This window comes from Boleophthalmus pectinirostris, unplaced genomic scaffold (assembly GCF_026225935.1).
Source record: "Boleophthalmus pectinirostris isolate CB_2022bp ecotype Guang Dong unplaced genomic scaffold, ASM2622593v1 HiC_scaffold_18, whole genome shotgun sequence".
NCBI classification, from domain to species: domain Eukaryota; kingdom Metazoa; phylum Chordata; class Actinopteri; order Gobiiformes; family Gobiidae; genus Boleophthalmus; species Boleophthalmus pectinirostris.
The window spans coordinates 43,579,872-43,599,180 of NW_026571133.1; the positions used below are offsets into that span (position 1 = coordinate 43,579,872).

Here is a 19,309-nt window from a genome sequence, read left to right on the forward strand (position 1 = left end):
CTGTGTTAAAACATAAAATGAACTGTTTAAGAAAGACTAGATGTCTGTTTTTAACATATCCAAAATTTGTGATGGTGGAAGAAAACTCTGAATATTTGACTCACAGCTTAAACTCAACAAAATGCTTAATTTGATTACTCAATTATTGTAAATTTTCTCAACTCTTTGAGGAAACTTTCAGATGTTTTGGTGTGACACTCCTGAATTGTATATAGGTGTCCTGTTGCAGTGCTAGGAATATCTGTTTTCGAACAGTCCTTCAAAGATGCCCTCATATTTGAAGAGTACAAATTTCGAGCACATTCAAGCCCCCAGAAATCTGTGATAAATCAAAAGTACATGTGTAAAAGTAAATTTGCCATATTTTAACTCTTGAAAATCTGAAGGACCTACCTTAAATTGTTTTTTAGATACAGCAATCGGAAAGTGGCTCCTCAGAAAATTCTGCTCAAAACAGGTCAGGGGGAGTTGACAAATATTTTTAATGACAAAACTATAAGAAGTTGGAAGCTAAAATTTGAGTCTTTTCCTATTGGAAAGTGTGTGAACCTTCTAGGGTTTTTTCAGGCAAATCTGAGATGGTTGGGCGGGGGCATTTGGAGATCTGGCATGGAATGACCCATAGATGTTCCTGTAAAACAATTGAGTGTAAAACCAAGCTCCTGCCTCATCTGGGAACAAGATATTAGTTTATTATTTGACAAACTAAGAAGCAAAGGTTTAAATGAAATGTGTTATGACAACATGACATGAAGCTCCTGCTGATGTTCTACCGGACAGTCATCTCCAGTGTCCTCTTCAACCCTGATCTGCTGGGGAGGAAGCCTCAAGAAGAAGGACACTGTGCAGTTGGATAAGATGGTGAGGAAGGCAGGATCTGTAGTGGATGCAGAGCTTGACTCACTCACATCTGTGGCTGAGAAGAGGGCCCTAAACAAACTCCTGTCCATTCTGGATCATCCAGCAACCCCTGCACAGCACCATCAGGAGCACCTTTGGGGACAGGCTGTCATTCTCCACGGACAAACTCTGGAAGTGGTTTGTTCCACACATCTTCTGGCTATCAGTAATTCAATTTCTAGAGATGCGCTGTATATTGTTGCTGCCTGATAAATTTATTTATTTAAGTTTTAATTTTGACTCAAATACTGGGTCCTTTTGTTTTTATTGAACCAAATGACTCTAAATAATGTTTTATTACTCACTCTACTTGGTGTTCAGCAGTTTTGAAATAATGCATACAAAATATTTGGAAGGTATGAGAATGAAAAGGAATCATGTGTGCTGTACTTGTGACCACTGCATGTCTGCAGCGGTATGACCATCAGAGACACTGGGGAGACGGGGACGTGGGGATATGGGGATATGGGGACATGGGGACATGGAAAATGTTAAAGAACTATGTAAGTTTACCATCAAAGTCAGCCAGCTGCTGCTCCTCCTGGAGTCGCTCATCGGTCACTCTGAGGCCCATTTTAAACTTTAGGTTGGTTTCCCTGAAACAATCACACATCAATTACTATTACTATACTGTACTATTACTTTTTCAACTCTCAACATTCCCAGTGCAAATTGCAGGTAATATGGGCCATTATAGCACACTAAACATCATTTTATTTTATTCTTTTTTCTTGTCAGGAGAATGAACTTGACAGTTTGGGCTGCTGCCTTTCTCAGCAGTGTCAGATGATCAGAGGTCTGTTCATCTGTTCATAAGAAACTTAAATATTATAATATCAGAAGATCTGATGGATTTAATTGGAACAACTATAATAATGCATTTCTTAGGTTGCCCACTGTTCCTTAAAATAAGGAAGTGTGTTCCTTATTTGGACAGAAAAGTCAGAAGTTCCACAGGCTGCTCCACACAAAGTGGCTGCTCTGAGCTGTAGTATGCCTAACCCAGTATTATGTCAGCCATGTAACACACCATCATTAGGTATTCATTAGTATCAGTAATGCGCGCTTTGTATAACTAGTCATATTTGCTCACTGAGTTTACCCAGCTCTCAGAGCTAACAGAGATACAGTGAGCTGCAGATAAGTATGTGGTGTATTCAATAGGACTCACCCGTCCAGTTCTGCTGTTTCCACATAACACAGACTGTTAGGGTTGGATGACGACAGCAGCAGGATGTCAGCCTGCGGGACACAGGACACAGGGGGTTATGGAGGGTTAAAGGACATATTAGTTCAACCGCTGTTGGTCTTAAAATTAGCTTTTGAGTTCCTCTGCTTTGGTGTTTCATCTTTTAGCACTTAGTAATGCTTAAGAATAGAAAAATACACATTCTGGTCTTGCCTTTTCCCTACTAGGATTTTGTTTTAGCACGCCATCTACTGGCAGCAGTGAGAATGAGCGATTAAAAAAATTTGCAAATACAAACACACCATTGTCATTAACTTAATTTGACTGCTGTGGGGTCTTGTTTATAAAACTTTATGTGAGTATGACCAAAACTGCTTACTTCTTGCATGCTTTATAAATGAAACCCTAGAACAAGCCCAGTGATTTAAGGACTTAGACCTGTGCAGCATTTCTACCTGTGAGGTAATTACCAAGGGAAAAATTGAATTGAGACTCCATAAACAGGAATCCATGCATGAATGAACAAAATACAACTCAACTATGTTTTTGATGATGGAAGTACATTGTAAAATTAAAAGCTCAAAAAAGTCAATCTTTCATAATGTGTGATCTTTAAAGTCAGTTTGCCCCATCTTCCAACGGTCAAAGAAGCAGTGTGTTCTGCAACATGGTTCAAGTCAGAAGAACCGAGCTGGAGACTTGCTTAAAGAAATTCATCCAACCTGATAATCAAATCTGGCTCCCTGTTTTTGTGACTGCACTGTCTCTAAATGTTCTTTTTGGTAGGTGGTGTAATGTACACTATAATCAGCCTTTTAAAAACTTTTTAAAACATTTTACATAAGTTACATAATGGTCACTACCACTGCATGGAATGTTTGGTTTTTTCTACAGTTTAGATCCACTGGAAGAAAAGATAAGACAAATATTTGAAGAAATATGTATGCATGTATGTAGTAAAGAAAAAAAAGTTTAATAACTTTTATTTTATATATTCAAATGCTCAAAGTAGCCACCCTTTACTTTGTTGAGACCGCTGCAAACCTTTGGTCTTCTCCCAGTAGTTCATCAGTTCATGATGAAACCTGAAATGGTTTTCACTTCACAGCTGTGGCATGTTGTGGTGACAATAAAAAAATAAAAAAAAACATGTGAGATGTGTCCAGACTTAACTGGTAGTAACGTATATCCAGCAAACTTGGCTTTTTACCATACTATTGTCACAAGGTTGTGTTCTACGGTGAGTACTTACTGGAATGAAGTCATTTTTCTTGAGTCGAACCACATCTCCCACTTGGATATTCCTCCACTTGGATGTCTGAAACCTGGAACACAAGCCTGTGAGTGCACCGTACCCTCTCAATCATCCAAGACACATACGTTCATTCTTTAGCACTGTTTATTCAACTTGAGTGAACCCCTTTGCTCTAGAAAATACCCCCAGTATATTATGCTATGTTCATATTTTATTCAATAACGTACCTGGAATTGTGTTTCATTTCATTCACTCATGTTTTACACAAACCCTGCATATTTAGCCAGTTGTGTTCCCTCAAACAGAAAACACTTCACGCTCTATGTTTTTAAAAATCCATATGCCTTCATTAGAATCATTTGGATCAGTTCAACCCTGTAATTACCAATCTCTACTGAAGCAAAAGGTAAGAGGTAGAAAAGAGCATTTTGAGCTTTAGAGATGTAGACAGACTAATAGTAAAAAGTAACTCAAACATGTGTGAATGAAACAAAACACAATTCCAGATATGTTTTTGATGAGTTGATGACATATAACGTGCTCACCAGAATACATATCGTGTATTATAAGACCTTGAAATATGTCAGTTATGTGAACTATAATATGTTGATGAACAGGTTTGGGCATCCATGTTTGTTGTTCCAACAAAACAAAGCAGGTGAAATGCGTCCAAACTCACCTGCCGTCCAGCAGAACCTCTGTCTTCCTGTTGTTGATCTCCTTGTCCATCCTGTGTCGTGCCTGTCATTTCAACAAGTTCAGTCACATGCAGAAAATCAAACATACATTTGTATACATGACTCAGTCAGGGCCCTGTGCGCTGATGTGGGGTTAAAGAGTCAATTCACCGTGGATTATTGATACCATGCACTGACGAGTAGACATCCTAACATAACAGGCAGCAAGCATGTGTTAGTGGGGATTGGTACAACTAGGGTTAAAGCAGTTGTTATTCAGTTTATAAACTGCTATCACTTAAGTGGGAGAAGTTCAGTCAGTAGCTCAGAAGAAACCTAAAAAAAAACTGAATCAAAAGGTGCTGTACTGGAAAGTATCGATGTCATGAGACGAATATTTCAAACCATGTTTATTTAGACAATAGAATGAGATTTGTGATCAACAAATTATTTAATTAAATCATACTGTTTACTTTTATATTACTATGCGGCCCTATACAAGGGTGCCTGCAGGATTTTTGGGAAGATACGCACAGCAAAGTGGATGTCAGACGCTCCACTCAGTCTGCACACCTGACAGCTTTGGCGGAACACATCTCTCTTTTCTCTAATTTTCTTTTCTCTCTAATGTCTGCAGTGTTTTATCCAATTTCCCAAAGCACTCAGTGTTAGAGTGTGATGATTGCCACTACATGTGTTGGGCACTATATTGTTGAGTGTAAGGTTACACAGAGCTCAGTCAAGTCAGAGCAGCCGGCCATTGTGGCCACCAGCTCAAAAGTGAAACATATCTCCTGGCTTGTGTGCCTTGCGAACTTGGTGAGCTATAAGTAGTTATTCGGCAAAGACGTCTACACAAGCTGAGGGCATGGCTGAGAGCTCCCATGCACCTAGAGAGACCCACTTCAGAAGTATCAACACTCAGTTTAGTCTTACTGAATAAGTGTATGTCATCTTCTCATGTTGTTAAGGATTACTCACTCTATGTACAATGAGTGTACTTGTCAAGGTAAATATTTCTCCTACTGTATTGTCCTAAGAAGACCTAAGAAGTTAATGTACAAAAGAAGACAAGATGAATGTTTTTGGTTTAATTTTGACAACCCTACTGGAACCAAATATATTCTTATAAAAGAAGAATTATCTTGTGTGCAAATAGATACAGTATGAATGTACTCGTTCTGCCCATCAAAACCAGGAGCCACGTTTCTAATCAACTACGTCTGGTTATCGGATATCAGCTGAACCGATATTTGGAAGTTGAAACCAGCAAATTTTTCACTATCGGCACCATTATTCAATACCAGTATCGGTGTATCTCTAGTTTGTGTGGGTGAAAATGTGTGTTTCTTACCAGGTCATCCACCAGGTCTTTGATGGCGGTGATTCCCAGCACGACCACCAGGGGGATGAGAGTGGTGTACCAGGGCAGTGTGGTGATGGACGGGATGATCTGCAGAACACACAACAGTCTGAGCAACGGCACACTGTATTCCAATCTGTTTCCTTGCTTCCTTTGTTCCTGCTGTGGCCATACCGGCTTGTCAAAGCCTGATCCTGTCAGATCTCAGAAGCTAAGCAAGGCCGGGCCTCATTAGTACTTGGATGGGAGACCAGTGGGAAAATCAGGTACCACAAGCCGGCGCTGGCCGTTAAAAAAAAAAAAACTGTTGTTGTGTCCTTAGAAAAGGCACAAGTCAGTCTGCCCCAGTACAGCTGTGGCTACAATAGTGGCTTACCACCACCGAGTATGGAGTGACTGAATAATGCTCTGTAAATCGTCTTTGCGACAAATGTCTATGAAAAGCGCTATATAAATAAAAGTCTTACTTACTTGAGACATGTCAGTCCTGTCAGTAAAAGGACTTAAAACTATTTTATATATACACATTTATATATACACATACATACACATACATACGCATACGCACGCACACACACACACACACTTAACATGTTAGCAGTCATGTTCCAAATAGGAATTCGGCTCTTCCAGCTCCTTCTGAACTTGGCTCACATTGACTTGCATTGGAATATTGCCGTCCCTCTCTCTAACTGCTGCTCTGAGCCTCATCATTTTGATCTTAAAATGTTTGTATTACCTTGCTCTACATGACCCTTTTTTTTCCCTCACCATTTTGTTCATATAAAAAAAATCCTATTCATAATATAGAGCCTGGTTCCAAATACGCTCCTGTAACTGTTATGGCAGTGAATGGGCTATATCAGAATTGTACTGTAGGGCCTGGTCAAGCAGAAGTAAACAGCAAGGCCAAAAATTCAAGTTATGCATCTGATATAAAAATGTATTCAACAGATACATATGTACTCTAGTTTATGAAACTGTTGACCTTTTTTCTGTACCATTTTTGGTTCTAAAGTTTCATATGCTTTAAACAGACCATGTATGAAACATGGAACAAAAATTATTTCCCAAATTTCAAAGACCTGCACATCATGTAAATAAATTGATGTATTTCATCATATCTTGTGTTATTCCATCTTTGAACTGTTGATGAAGGGACATGATTAAAAAAAAAGAAAAAGTATTTAAAATGATAAAAATTAGCTTGGAAGGACTGACATATTTTATAGAAATAGTTTCCTTTCATTTTGAAGTAATATTAAAGTATTCAGAAGAAAAAAGTTGACAAATTGTGTAAAATCATGCACCTTCTACTTACTTGCACAATTTTCCCTCCGTTACTTTTCCCTCCGTTTCCATGACCTTTCTTAATAAAAAATCTCATGACTCAAAAAGTAAGAGGTTTTTCAACCTAATCTTGTACCATATGGTAGAAAACTATATGAAGCAAATATTCAAACCAGTTTGTTAAGGATATGTAAGTGAGAACCAAGAGTTATCACTGTTTGGATTTATTGCCCAAAAAATGCTGCATATTTCATTCCCTCATTTACAAACATGAGTTTTAAAAATTTTTGTCAACAACTTGAAAGAATATCACAGGTTTAACTTTACCCTGTTGGAGTGTTAACTCTTTCCTACATTCTGATACCTTACTTATTTCAATAGTCCCTCTAGTTTCTGAATAAGAGCTATTTGAAAGTCAAAAAATCTGCTCCTGTTTCCCTCCATTACCGCTTGACCGGACCCTGTATTAAAAATGTGAAAAAACATAACTAGTTCATTTTTAACAGTTTGCAGTGGTCCAAATTTATGTTCAAGAAATAGTTCATGGCAGTGGCTCCCAAACCTTTCACACAAAGTAACACCAAAGAAAAGATTTGGTTTTGCGAGTACCACCAGATCCAAACCAGGTCAGGTCAACAGGATTATTCCAGACTAATCAAGATTTAAACCAGGTCTATAAACACGACGAGTCCATGTCATATAGACCTGTTATAGGCCTGGTTTAGCTGGAGATAACAGGACTATTCCAGGTCTAAAAGTTGAAAAAAATGTTGATAAAATGAAATCTAAATGAAGCACACCCACAAACTGAGCAGCTGTCCAAGAACCACCTGAAGGAGTTGTTTGAGAAACACTGGTCTAGAGTGAATTTGTCTCCTGAATGTAGTTGATAACTTTTATATACATAAAGATGATTTCTACTGTAAAACTTATAAAAAGGTGTTAAAGGTCTGTTCCAAAGCCTGAATGGAGAGAGAGTGCATTACTGAGGTGTGTGGGAGTGCAGAATGCATGTGGTACCTGCAGGATGAGCAGAGCAAGGAAGTACAGGTTAGCCGCTCTCTTGAACTGCTCGTACAAGTTCAGGGGGATGAACGTCAGCACATTGTACTTATAGGTCTTAATGGCATTCCCCTGAGAAAACAGACTCGCATTAGACATCACATGTAGTGTAGATGTAGTCTAGTAGTCACCTGTGAACTAGGGCTGTAATAATAATTACTCTACTGATATCAAGCCCCATTTAATATGATATTAAAAACACAAATATAGTATGTATATTCTGTGTACTGTTTGTTGTTTGCAAGGTGAATCCTGTACTCACAGAGTATCTGCTCTTCTTGATGCAGAGGAAGACTTTCTTTTGGAATTCTGGGAGCTGATGGTACGCTCTATCATTGGCCTTCACTTTCCAGCCCATCTCTAAAAGAAAAAGCCCAGAAGGGTATTTATTTCTCATGAGACTCTTCAAAAGACAAATCGCATACACTGATGACAACTGGGAATGACACATGGGGGCAGTGCAGAAAAAATAAGCCAGATATTGGTTGAATTTAATCATCGGTAAACCATCCCTACAGTTTAGTATATCTTATTGTGTCCTCATCTTAGCAGTGTGCGTTGTCCCCACTTCTTTTGTTTCCTCTTGGATGGGGTCAAAGTGAGTCAAGCTTGGTCTGCCTGGCAGAATTTAATTGAAGTATGCTCATGAGGTAATCGTGATATGCCCCAGGATGTGTGATGATCCTGAGTGCAGCTCTACGTACATGAACATGATTTGAAACACCTTGAAAACCCATAAAAACATAGTAAGCAAACAGTGTGAGCATGTGGTACCGCTGGGTCTGGCTTCCACAGCTTGGTGCTCTCCTCCTGGTGGTTCTGCTAGAGCTTCGTCTGATGGGGGCTCGAGCTCATCGTCCGTCTCATCGTCGCTGTAGGGCATTTCCTCATCATTGGGCACTTGGGAGCCCTGGGAGCCCTGCGAGTCTGCGCGGGGACGGCTCATGTTCACTGCCAATCTGAAAACACAGCAGCATCCATTCATGTCATCCAATCTTCTGTAGTAAAAAAAAAAAAACAAGTATGCCAAGTGCCAAGGTCTTTAGCCCATCTGGGTCAGGCCATTTAAACCTGAAGAGATTTGATAAAGACTATGACTTTCAAAAGAAATGAAAATCCAAAGATACTCATTTCACCAAGTATTGATACTGCAAAAAAAAAAAAAGTAGTATGCAGTACTATTTTCATTTGAATATTACATTCTATTACTAAAAAAGAAGCATTTTTATCTTCACTGTGTTATCGTGATGTGTACTGAGTGAATTCCTTAGTATCAAAATTGAGTTTGAAATTTTAGCACCATGAGGACACTACTGAGAACAAGTAAAGGGCAGGACAACACACAGCGCCACAGGACAACACACACACAGCGCCACAGGACAACACACACGCACACACGCATTACAACACACACGCACAGGACAACACACACGCATTACAACACACACGCAGCGCCACAGGACAACACACACGCACAGGACAACACACACGCATTACAACACACACGCAGGGGACAATGCACACACACAGTGCCACAGGACAACACACACGCACACACACAGTGCCACAGAACAACACACACACACACACAGTGCCACAGAACAACACACACACACACACACAGTGCCACAGAACAACACACACACACACACACAGTGCCACAGAACAACACACACACACACACAGTGCCACAGAACAACACACACACACACACACAGTGCCACAGGACAACACACACACACACACAGTGCCACAGAACAACACACACACACACACACAGTGCCACAGGACAACACACACACACACACAGTGCCACAGGACAACACACACGCACACACAGTGCCACAGAACAACACACACACACACACACAGTGCCACAGGACAACACACACACACAGTGCCACAGGACAACACACACGCACACACAGTGCCACAGAACAACACACACACACACACACACACACACACACAGTGCCACAGGACAACACACACACACAGTGCCACAGGACAACACACACGCACACACAGTGCCACAGAACAACACACACGCACACACACACAGTGCCACAGGACAACACACACATGCGCACACACACAGTGCCACAGGACAACACACACACAGTGCCACAGGACAACACACACACACACACAGTGCCACAGAACAACACACACGCGCACACGCGCACACACACACAGTGCCACAGAACAACACACACGCACACACACACAGTGCCACAGGACAACACACACACGCACACACACAGTGCCACAGGCAGCACACTGACTTGCAGACTTGATTAATTAAAAGGTCACAGACTTGATTCCCAAGAAACCATGATTTGGGCATGTTGTTAAATGCCGTGTGTACCAGCGCTGCGTTCATGAGACACTGGTAGAACTGTACTATACTATAGGATAAGTGGGACTGCAAACGACTAATCAGCTGGGCTTCTCTCCGCAGCACTGAGAGCTTTCAGATGTAACATTGCAATAAGCACATGCCTAAATCTGGTCATTTAAAGCATAAATCACAAACCCTGCTGCTCTAAACATGATGAAGATGAAGCACAGTGCAGAGGAGGAGTCAAGGCACACACACACACTCTAAAGTGGAGCTGGAGCTCAATACCAGTGCAGAGACTGAAAACAGCATTTATACCTGTACGCTGCTGTCACAACTGACCCTACAGAGGGCAGTAAACATAGACTGGGATCACCAGATGTTCAGAAAGCAAGTGAACAAGTTTTTGAAAAGAAGTGACCCCAACTCTACTCAAATATGCACAAAAAATAAGCAACCCTTTGAACTTTGTGTGCAACTATTAATTTATAATTAATGGACAGAGGAGAATTCAGGTAGCAAATATTGTACATTAGTAACAAAGTACAAAGTAGTGGTCCAAGAAATTACAATAAATAAGAGTTAAAAGGTATAACAGAGTAACTACCTACCAGGATGTAAGTTGCATCTGATTTATGATTAAGTGAATGTAAGCTATCATTACCAGTTGTACTATCCTGACACCAAACTGGAAAGTTTTAATACAGTTAAAAAAAAACACAGCAACAACAACAACAACTGTGTAAAAGTAGGACTAGACCAAGACAACAGCAGACCAAAACCAGGTTTAGCCCAGAACTAAGGACTGAAGCAGCACAACGGCCCCTGGGTGATGGTGCCCCTCATGTTGGGGCTTCCTCTGCTGATCACGTTTTGTCACTGAAGTATGTGCACTTGTGAGCTTAATTCATTTGACTTGAAACTGATTTGAAGTGTTCCAATCAATCTTCTTTTACTCATATGGGCGTAGCTGATTTCTGAACAAAAGATCAGCCTCTCTGAAGATTTAAGGCCGATTGCTGAATATATGGTCTTGACTTCAGAAGGCAAACACAATGGTATAATCACATGCCTGACATTTGTGCGGGAAATGGCTCTAGAGTCCGTGTACCATTCATTCTTTTGAATTCCAATTAAGAACAAAAAACAATAAAATGGGAACAGTCTGTTACTTCATTATTCTGTTTTAGTGTTAAATAAAAAAAACAGTTTGACGTCCATTTCCAATATTTAATTTAACGTTTATTTCAAATAACACCAATCAAAAACAGTCTCGGTGCCTCTTTTTTTGATATTTTATTCTCTCTGGTTTATATGCCTTACAAGTTATGCTGCTATGCTTCCTAGTGCGTATTTTTTAATTTTTGAATGCATTAGTCTGTATCAGTGAGAGATGTTATGAGATGAGATGAGATCCATGCTAAATACCATGAAAGAGTTGTTTGGAGTAGGCAAGACACAGGTGGAAATTTCCGCCACACTGAAGCAAAATGTGCTCAGAAATGAGTATTCAAAGATTTTGTGAAAAACACAACCTAAGATGCAAAGGATTGGTTACTGACGCAGAATTGCAATTTTGTGTTCAAACATGTTGCCCTCTTTTATAGCAATGCGTTTACTTTTGCGTCTTAGAAAGTCATAGTTGAACTCCATGACGAGAAAGAGGAAGCAGCAATATGCAGCAGAACTTCTAGGGCGTATAAACCAGAGAGAATTAAATGTCAAAATTGAAATGGGCACAGAGACCCCTCCTTGAACCGTCACCTTATCGTGGTGGAGGGGTTTGAGTGCCCGAATGATCCTGGGAGCTCTGTTGTCGGGGGCTTCATGCCCCTGGTAGGGTCACCCAAGGCAAACAGGTCCGGGGGGACGGGTCAGACGAAGAACGGTTCAGAAGTCCCATATGATGAGTTACACACAGAGGCCAGTTACGTCGCCCAGATTGGTGTCACCGGGGCCTCACCCTAGAGCCAGGCCTGGGGTGGGTGCTCGCCAGCGAGCGCCTGGTGGCCGGGCCTTCCCTCATGGGGCCCGGCCGGGCTCAGCCCGAAGGAGCGACGTGGGGCCGTCCTCACGTGGGCCCACCACCCGCGGGAGGATCCATATTGGGCCGGTGCAAGGAGATCTGGGCAGCGGTCAACGGCGGGGGCCTCAGCGACTGGATCTCCGGACATGGAGACTAGCTCTGGGGACATGGAATGTCACCTCGCTGGGGGGGAAGGAGCCTGAGCTTGTGCGGGAGGTTGAGCGTTACCGACTAGATATAGTCTGCCTCACCTCCACGCACAGTTTGGGCTCTGGAACCCAACTCCTTGAGAGGGGCTGGACTCTCCATTTCTCTGGCGTTGGCCGCGGGGAGCGGCGGCGAGCTGGTGTGGGCTCATTGCCCCACAGCTCAGTCCGCTGTGTGTTGGAGTTCACCCCGGTGAACGAGAGGGTCACGTCCCTGCGCTTTCGGGTCGGGGACAGGTCTCTCACTGTGGTGTCGGCCTACGGGCCGAACAGCAGTGCTGAGTACCCGGCCTTCTTGGAGTCCCTGGGAGGGGTACTAGACAGTGCACTGACCGGGGACTCCGTTGTTCTACTGGGGGACTTCAATGCCCATGTGGGCAACGACAGTGACACTTGGAGTGGGGTAATTGGGAGGAACGGCCTCCCCGATCTGAACCCGAGCGGTGTTTTGTTATTGGACTTCTGTGCTAGTCACAGTTTGTACATAACAAACACCATGTTCGAGCACAAGGGTGTCCATAAGTGCACGTGGCACCAGGACACCCTAGGAGGTCGGAGGTCGATGATCGACTTTGTAGTCGTGTCATCTGACCTCCGGCCGCGTGTCTTGGACACTCGGGTGAAGAGAGGGGCTGAGCTGTCAACTGATCACCACCTGGTTGTGAGTTGGGTTCGCTGGCGGAGGAGGAAGCCGGAAAGACCTGGCAGGCCCAAGCGTGTAGTGAGGGTCTGCTGGGAACGTCTGGCGGAGCCCTCTGTCAGAGGGACCTTCAACTCGCACCTCCGGGAGGACTTCTCCTGGATTCCGGGGGAGGCTGAAGATATGGAGTCCGAGTGGGCTCTGTTCTCGGCCTCTATTGTCAATGCGGCCGCTCGTGGCTGTGGCCGTAAGGTCTGTGGTGCCTGTCGCGGCGGCAATCCCCGGATAAACTTTAAATTAAATATTGGAAAAAGAGATCAAAATCTATTTTGTTTGACATAAAAAAAGAATAATAAATAACAAACTGTTCCCATTTGATTGTTTTTAGTTCTTAATTGAAATTCAAAAGAATGAATGGTACACGTACCCACTAGGCCTGCCCAGATGACTCAATGTGTAATGTGGTGAAGAAAATCAAATAAAGCCATTTCAACAATGGAGGGTTATCTAAACACAGTATGACACGTCAATTAATCCAGTTAATCCAGTCAGCAAAGTGACAGAGATAGACTGGTTGGCCGATACACCGGGCCAGTATTTACACTTTTTAACATATGAGCCTTAAAATCTCAAATAGAAGCTGTTATTTTGTTTTGACTGACCTGCTACAAAAGAATACGCATAATGCTTTATCTGAACAGTTTAGTGTGAAAACATAACTGCACAAAACACCGCCCTCTCTTAAAGGTTTGTGCCAAAAAAAGGCTATGAGTCTGTACTAAATTTAAATTACAGATCAGATAAACATCAAAATTGGCCCAAATATATCTGCAGAGTTTATTGGCCATGGGTTGCTCTTGGTTCTGAACTAGTATCGGCCGTGAAAAAAAAAAAAACCAAACATTAAATTAAATGTCTACTATTCATGTAGGAAATCGCACTAAGCCAACAGTGAATAGATGACACAATGATAAAGTGTGGTTTTGCTGTGGTATAGAAAATCAAATAAAGCCCTTTCAACAATGGAATATTATCTTAGCACAGTGTGACACATTAACCCCACAGTCCACAAAGTTAGACTGATCTCATGAGAGCTTGCTGCTAAATGAAATGCGACAATGGTAATTCCTGTTGTGCTTGAACGTACCATACCAAACACAGAGAGAGCAGTTCCCAGCCTATTGTGTCCCTGTCCCTGTATGTGCTCACATTCTGCTCCACCGCGCCCTGCCACGCTCTGCTATATTTTTAGAACACACATATACATACACAGATTGGACTGCTCACTTATCATTCCCGACAAACTAAACCTCCTACACAAGAAACAGTAAACGTCACCAGCTCACTCAACAGGTTGTGCTTAACTTAGCTACTATTCTGGGTGTAACATAAGAGCTGCATTTCCTTGTGCACAGAACCCTCAGGGACCCCTCAGAAAATCTTTTGTCTAATGTACCTGTAAACCTGCTGTAAAACGGCGCATTTCTCTTTGTGTTTGTTTTAAGTCATTAAAGGTTTTGAAGCTATGACAACACTCTACAACTGTGATGTAGAGGTAGGAAAAAAACTTTGACACAGAGGACGGGGGGTACTTTTGTTCAAAATGATAGAGAACCAATGAGCTCCTTTGTTTCTGATGTGTCACTGAAAAAAGCAAATCTCGCATCGCTTGAGATGTGAAAGAAAGCATGGGGATAATGGGGCATCTGTATAATTTAGAGATATATCTTTCTGGATTTGCGAGGCAAAAAAATTTGTTGCAAAAAGGGCTGACTGAAAACAAAAAGTTACATCTGTGCCCTCTTGTGGTTAACGCTACATTCCATTATGTTCTGTGTCATCCTTGATTGGTTCAATAGAATCATCAGAATGCTTTTATGATTATGGACTGACTGACTTACAGTCGCTATTTGGAGATGTTAACCAGTCACAGGTATGTGTATTTAAAAAAATGCACAAAAATGGTCAATGTTGTAAGGTTTCTGGAAAATAAATAACCCATTAATGTATTAACACATCTGAAATATAAATACACTGACGAGACAGGAAGTACCAGAATTACCTCAAATCACACCGTGTAACTTTCTGAAGGTGGCACCTGCATGATTCCATAGAAATACTATTAACTACTAAGGAATACCATGGAATTCAGAGCAACACAACCTAAAACGACATGCTTATTACTCTATTTTTCGGCTACAACAATTACACAACAGGGCTTGAAGAAGCACTTAACAAAGAAGTATTAATCTGTCTGCATTAGGATCATGATGTCACGTTTAACTACCCCATTGACTCTAGAAGGCTATGACACACAAACTCTATGTGTGACACAGTTTGAGATAATAATGGACAGTTGTCTGCAGAAGTTTAGCCTCAATGTTTTCTCCCTGTGCGCCTCTCTCTGTCTCTGTCTCTCTGTCTCTCTCTCTCTCTCTCTCTCTCTCTGTCTCTCTTCCCCCTCTGAAAACAGGTTGTGTGGGGTTGTTTTCAGAGGGAGGAGGGGGAGGAGGTGTGGCGGCACTGGAACCTGAAACCATCTAGGTTCTGGAAGGAAGAGTCACCTCATGCAAACAAGCACTTGGACTGCTTTGTCATTAAATAAAACTGAGCCCAATAGCCTGTAGGGTGGTCAAAAGTATCGAAAATTACATACTAACCTCAATCAAAATGAATCTTCCCTGAAGCTTTAGAATGATGTTGAGTTGTATCAGAACAAGTAGAAGAGCACATAGACTAGTACACACACGGACCAACATGAACCTACTGCACCTCTGAGGAATTATGCAGATTTCAGGCCACATGGGAATATAAAAAAAAGGAACTACCATTTAATAATGAAAATCACATTGTATTATCTAAATCTAGTGTTTTTTATTATCATTGTGGTATCAGAATCTGAATCGGGTATCGAGTCTATGCCTTAGTATCGAAATGGTGACAACGCTGGCTTGTCTAACTGAAGGGTTTGCTTGCAGAGGAAGGGTTGTGCAGTTCTTTCACTTGTGATAAAGATGTTTGTTTTTTGCAGTAACCCTGCCCTGCTTACAGAAATGGCACAGAGCTAATCAAAGATGGAATTTTATTTGTAGCAAATAGGCCTATTTCTAAAAGTTGGCTTTTTGGATTAGTTTGGCCGACAGCATTTCTTCTCAAATGATCAACAGCGTTGGACATCTGTGCAATTCCTCAGTCATCCAGGTAAGATCCAAAGCAACAATTGCAAATGCAAATTTTTTCAGAAACAAATAAAAATCTGTCTTAGCCATATTTGTTTTTATATAGGCAGACCACCCATGACCAGACCATATTTTGGATTCAAGGTAAAAGCTAATACAAAATTCCATGCATGTCTGTGGAAAAGGGACAGCAGATTTTTACACATGGCAGAATGGATGTGTGTTTTTTGTTTGATTTCTGTGAATTTGATATTCAAAGAAAACCTACAGCAAGCTTTGTGATTTGCACAACTGGGAAATCAGGACTGCAGGGAGATTAATGATTTTAATATGTTTCAGAAACTCCTAAACCCTACCACCTCTGTGTGTGTGTGAGAGCCCTAAACCCTACCACCTCTGTGTGTGTGTGTGAGAGCCCTAAACCCTACCACCTCTGTGTGTGTGTGAGAGCCCTAAACCCCACAGCATCTGTGTGTGAGAGCCCTGAGCCCTGGCAGTGGGTGCTTCCTTCATGCTCTGTGTAGGCTCTCTCTATGACGCGGTCAAGCTGTATGCAGAGCACACTCAAATGAGCAGACATTTGCGTACAGCACAGATGGAGGTGCGTGACAGCAGCTTCTGCTCACAGAAATATCCTCATGTTTTACAAACTAGAGTCATTCACACAAGTCAGAGCGGACGGGCTAAGACGGGCCAGAGTGGTCGTCATGTTCACACACGGTCTGTAAAAGGGACAGAGTGGTCGTCATGTTCACACACGGTCTGTAAAAGGGACAGAGTGGTCGTCATGTTCACACGGTCTGTAAAAGGGACAGAGTGGTCGTCATGTTCACACACGGTCTGTAAAAGGGACAGAGTGGTCGTCATGTTCACACGGTCTGTAAAAGGGACAGAGTGGTCATCACAACAATCATACTTTGAATGGTCACGGGAATTGTTTTTGTCTAGGGATGTAACAATAGCCAAATCTGTCGGTACGATATTTTCACGATAGACACCTCAGAGTATGATATTTATTGCAATATTTTTTAGAGGCTAACAAAACTGTGAATATGAAACTTTTTTTTTTTTTTTTACCTTTACAAGAGTTAATCCAAAGAACTAAGAAAGTGCTGAGAACAGTTATTTCTTCATGTACTCTGCTCTGAAAAGAAGCACAGGATCGTGGTCTATATAGTTTCCCTCCCTTTTTGTACCATAACTATTAATTTAAATGAAAACTCTTGTAATTCGATATATATTGTGATGGTCCACGATATTATTGTGAGAACTCTAACAGTACGATATGATATTTCAGTCATTGTTACATCCCCCTTTTTGTCCTAGTAACTGTTTAATTAAAGCTTTTCATACTGGCCTTTTTTATATTTTCTGCAGCAACTGAATCATTTCTCTCAAGGACAGTACACATACAGTATTCTGATTCTGAATCGCCTAAAAGGGAAAGGCTATACTTATTTGAGTAAAGACAACCTCTAAAGAGAGTACGACTGGTGTTGGCACTAACACTGAACAATGTGGAACATAGAATGGCCAATATGTTTTTGTTGCCTACATCAGTGTGAAACTATTTTGGTGTATGTTTCATAGTAATTTTGGTAAGGAAAATCACATAATCAATCACACAACTGAATCTTAGTAAGATGGACAGCACTGGCACTCATGTAGACATATCTGTGAAAGAAAAGAAATCACACTTAGATGTACCATGTTAGATGGTCCATAAGGCCTACACAGAACCTGGGTTCTTCAAGTTCAATTATAATGCTCAGGTAAGATAGAGATGTTGGAGCTGGGGTCAAACCAGGCATACATCAGCTCCATTTGCGTCCTTCGTGATCATTCAAATGGATTCTCTGAGAAGGATGGAGGATTTTCATAAGACAGCACACATTTCCCTACATCTGCACCCAGCCTAGATATATGAAAACAGGGTCACGGGAGCGAGCGCACGCACGCGCAGGCACGCACACACACGCACACACAATCACATCAACAAACAAACAAACAAACAAATAGGAACAATTGTGTGCAACTTGACATATGCAAAATCTAGCCTAGATTCACTATAGCAGCCTATTTTGGTAGAACTAAAGACAGTCCAGTTGTTGATTTGAGGTCCATTGAATGTGTTTTTCAGATCCAGTGATTACAACATATAGGTAATTGGCAAATTATAAAACATATTAAGCTGTAGCTACAACGTCTAACCATAGGTCTAATTCAACAATGGTCTAACTTCAGAACTGACAGACTAGATCCAAAGGAGGGTTAACATCTCATCTAAACACAGACCAACTCAAATATGTTAGGCCTCCAAAATGCGGCTCAATAATGCAAAAAAAAAACAACAAAAAAAAACAAACAAACAAACAAACAAACAAAAACAAAAAACCCTAAACTAAACTAAACTGAGGTGGAGTGGTCACAGACCGGTCTTTCAGCTCTTTGAGCTCCTCTCGGTCTCTGTCCACTCGGGCTCTCGGGTGAGGCTCACAGGTACCTGCCATCAGCCATCACAAAGTCCCCCGGCTCTGACTCACCTGCTCCCGCCTAAGCTGCCGTCCGTCCGTGGGTCAGTCCGTGGGTCCGTCCGTGGGTCAGTCCGGTCTCTGAGCCACTTTCTCGGTGTGTTTTGGTGTGTTTCTCGGTGTTTTATCGCTGATTCTCGCACTCTGTTATCCGCGGCGCTCTTCCTGTTTGTGCTCCCCGCCCTGCGCGCGCACGCCTCACCTGGGCTCGCCGCTGATTGGCCCAAAACCTGACGCACCGGTCCGACCGCGAAACCCGCTGCGCGTGCACGTGCGAGCGGACTGCGGCGCACTTTACGCTGTACGCTGTACGTTCCTCACCTGGATCACGGGATGCATGTCACAAGCGACACGTTTTACGCTAATTCATCATAATAATACCACCACAACAATGTCCACAGTGGAGAGAGAGAGCATTTCCACTCATTTTGATCGTCCTACTAGGTAAAAGAGCAAAAAAAAAAAAAAAAAAAAAAGCGTAAGATAAGATATTTTTTTTATTTGTCCTACAATCGAGAAATTTCAGTGTTGCAACGCACAGTTCAAAAACAGCAAGAGAATACAAATAGGCTCTATTCACATCGTCAAATGAGGTTCATTTGGTCTTCTGATAATTTATGTTTAGGTGTTATGTAATGTTATGTTATGTT

At 41.8% G+C, this 19,309-nt stretch overlaps 1 protein-coding gene and 1 pseudogene across 1 annotated transcript in view; one reads left to right on the forward strand and one right to left on the reverse strand.

The window, feature by feature from the left end:
- atp8b1 (ATPase phospholipid transporting 8B1) overlaps positions 1-18,835 on the reverse strand; it is a 37,859-nt gene extending 19,024 nt beyond the window's left edge. Inside the window, exons 1-9 of the mRNA XM_020938346.2 lie at positions 18,672-18,835; positions 8,511-8,695; positions 7,999-8,096; positions 7,695-7,808; positions 5,376-5,474; positions 4,024-4,085; positions 3,342-3,414; positions 2,072-2,142; positions 1,414-1,496 (exon numbers count right to left, since the gene is read on the reverse strand). Of these exons, the coding sequence (XP_020794005.1) occupies positions 1,414-1,496; positions 2,072-2,142; positions 3,342-3,414; positions 4,024-4,085; positions 5,376-5,474; positions 7,695-7,808; positions 7,999-8,096; positions 8,511-8,682 (772 nt within the window). The 5' untranslated portion in view covers positions 8,683-8,695; positions 18,672-18,835. The remainder of the gene's footprint in view (positions 1-1,413; positions 1,497-2,071; positions 2,143-3,341; positions 3,415-4,023; positions 4,086-5,375; positions 5,475-7,694; positions 7,809-7,998; positions 8,097-8,510; positions 8,696-18,671) is intronic.
- Positions 5,546-5,662, forward strand: LOC129409100 (5S ribosomal RNA; annotated as a pseudogene).
- Positions 18,836-19,309: the final 474 nt, after the last annotated feature.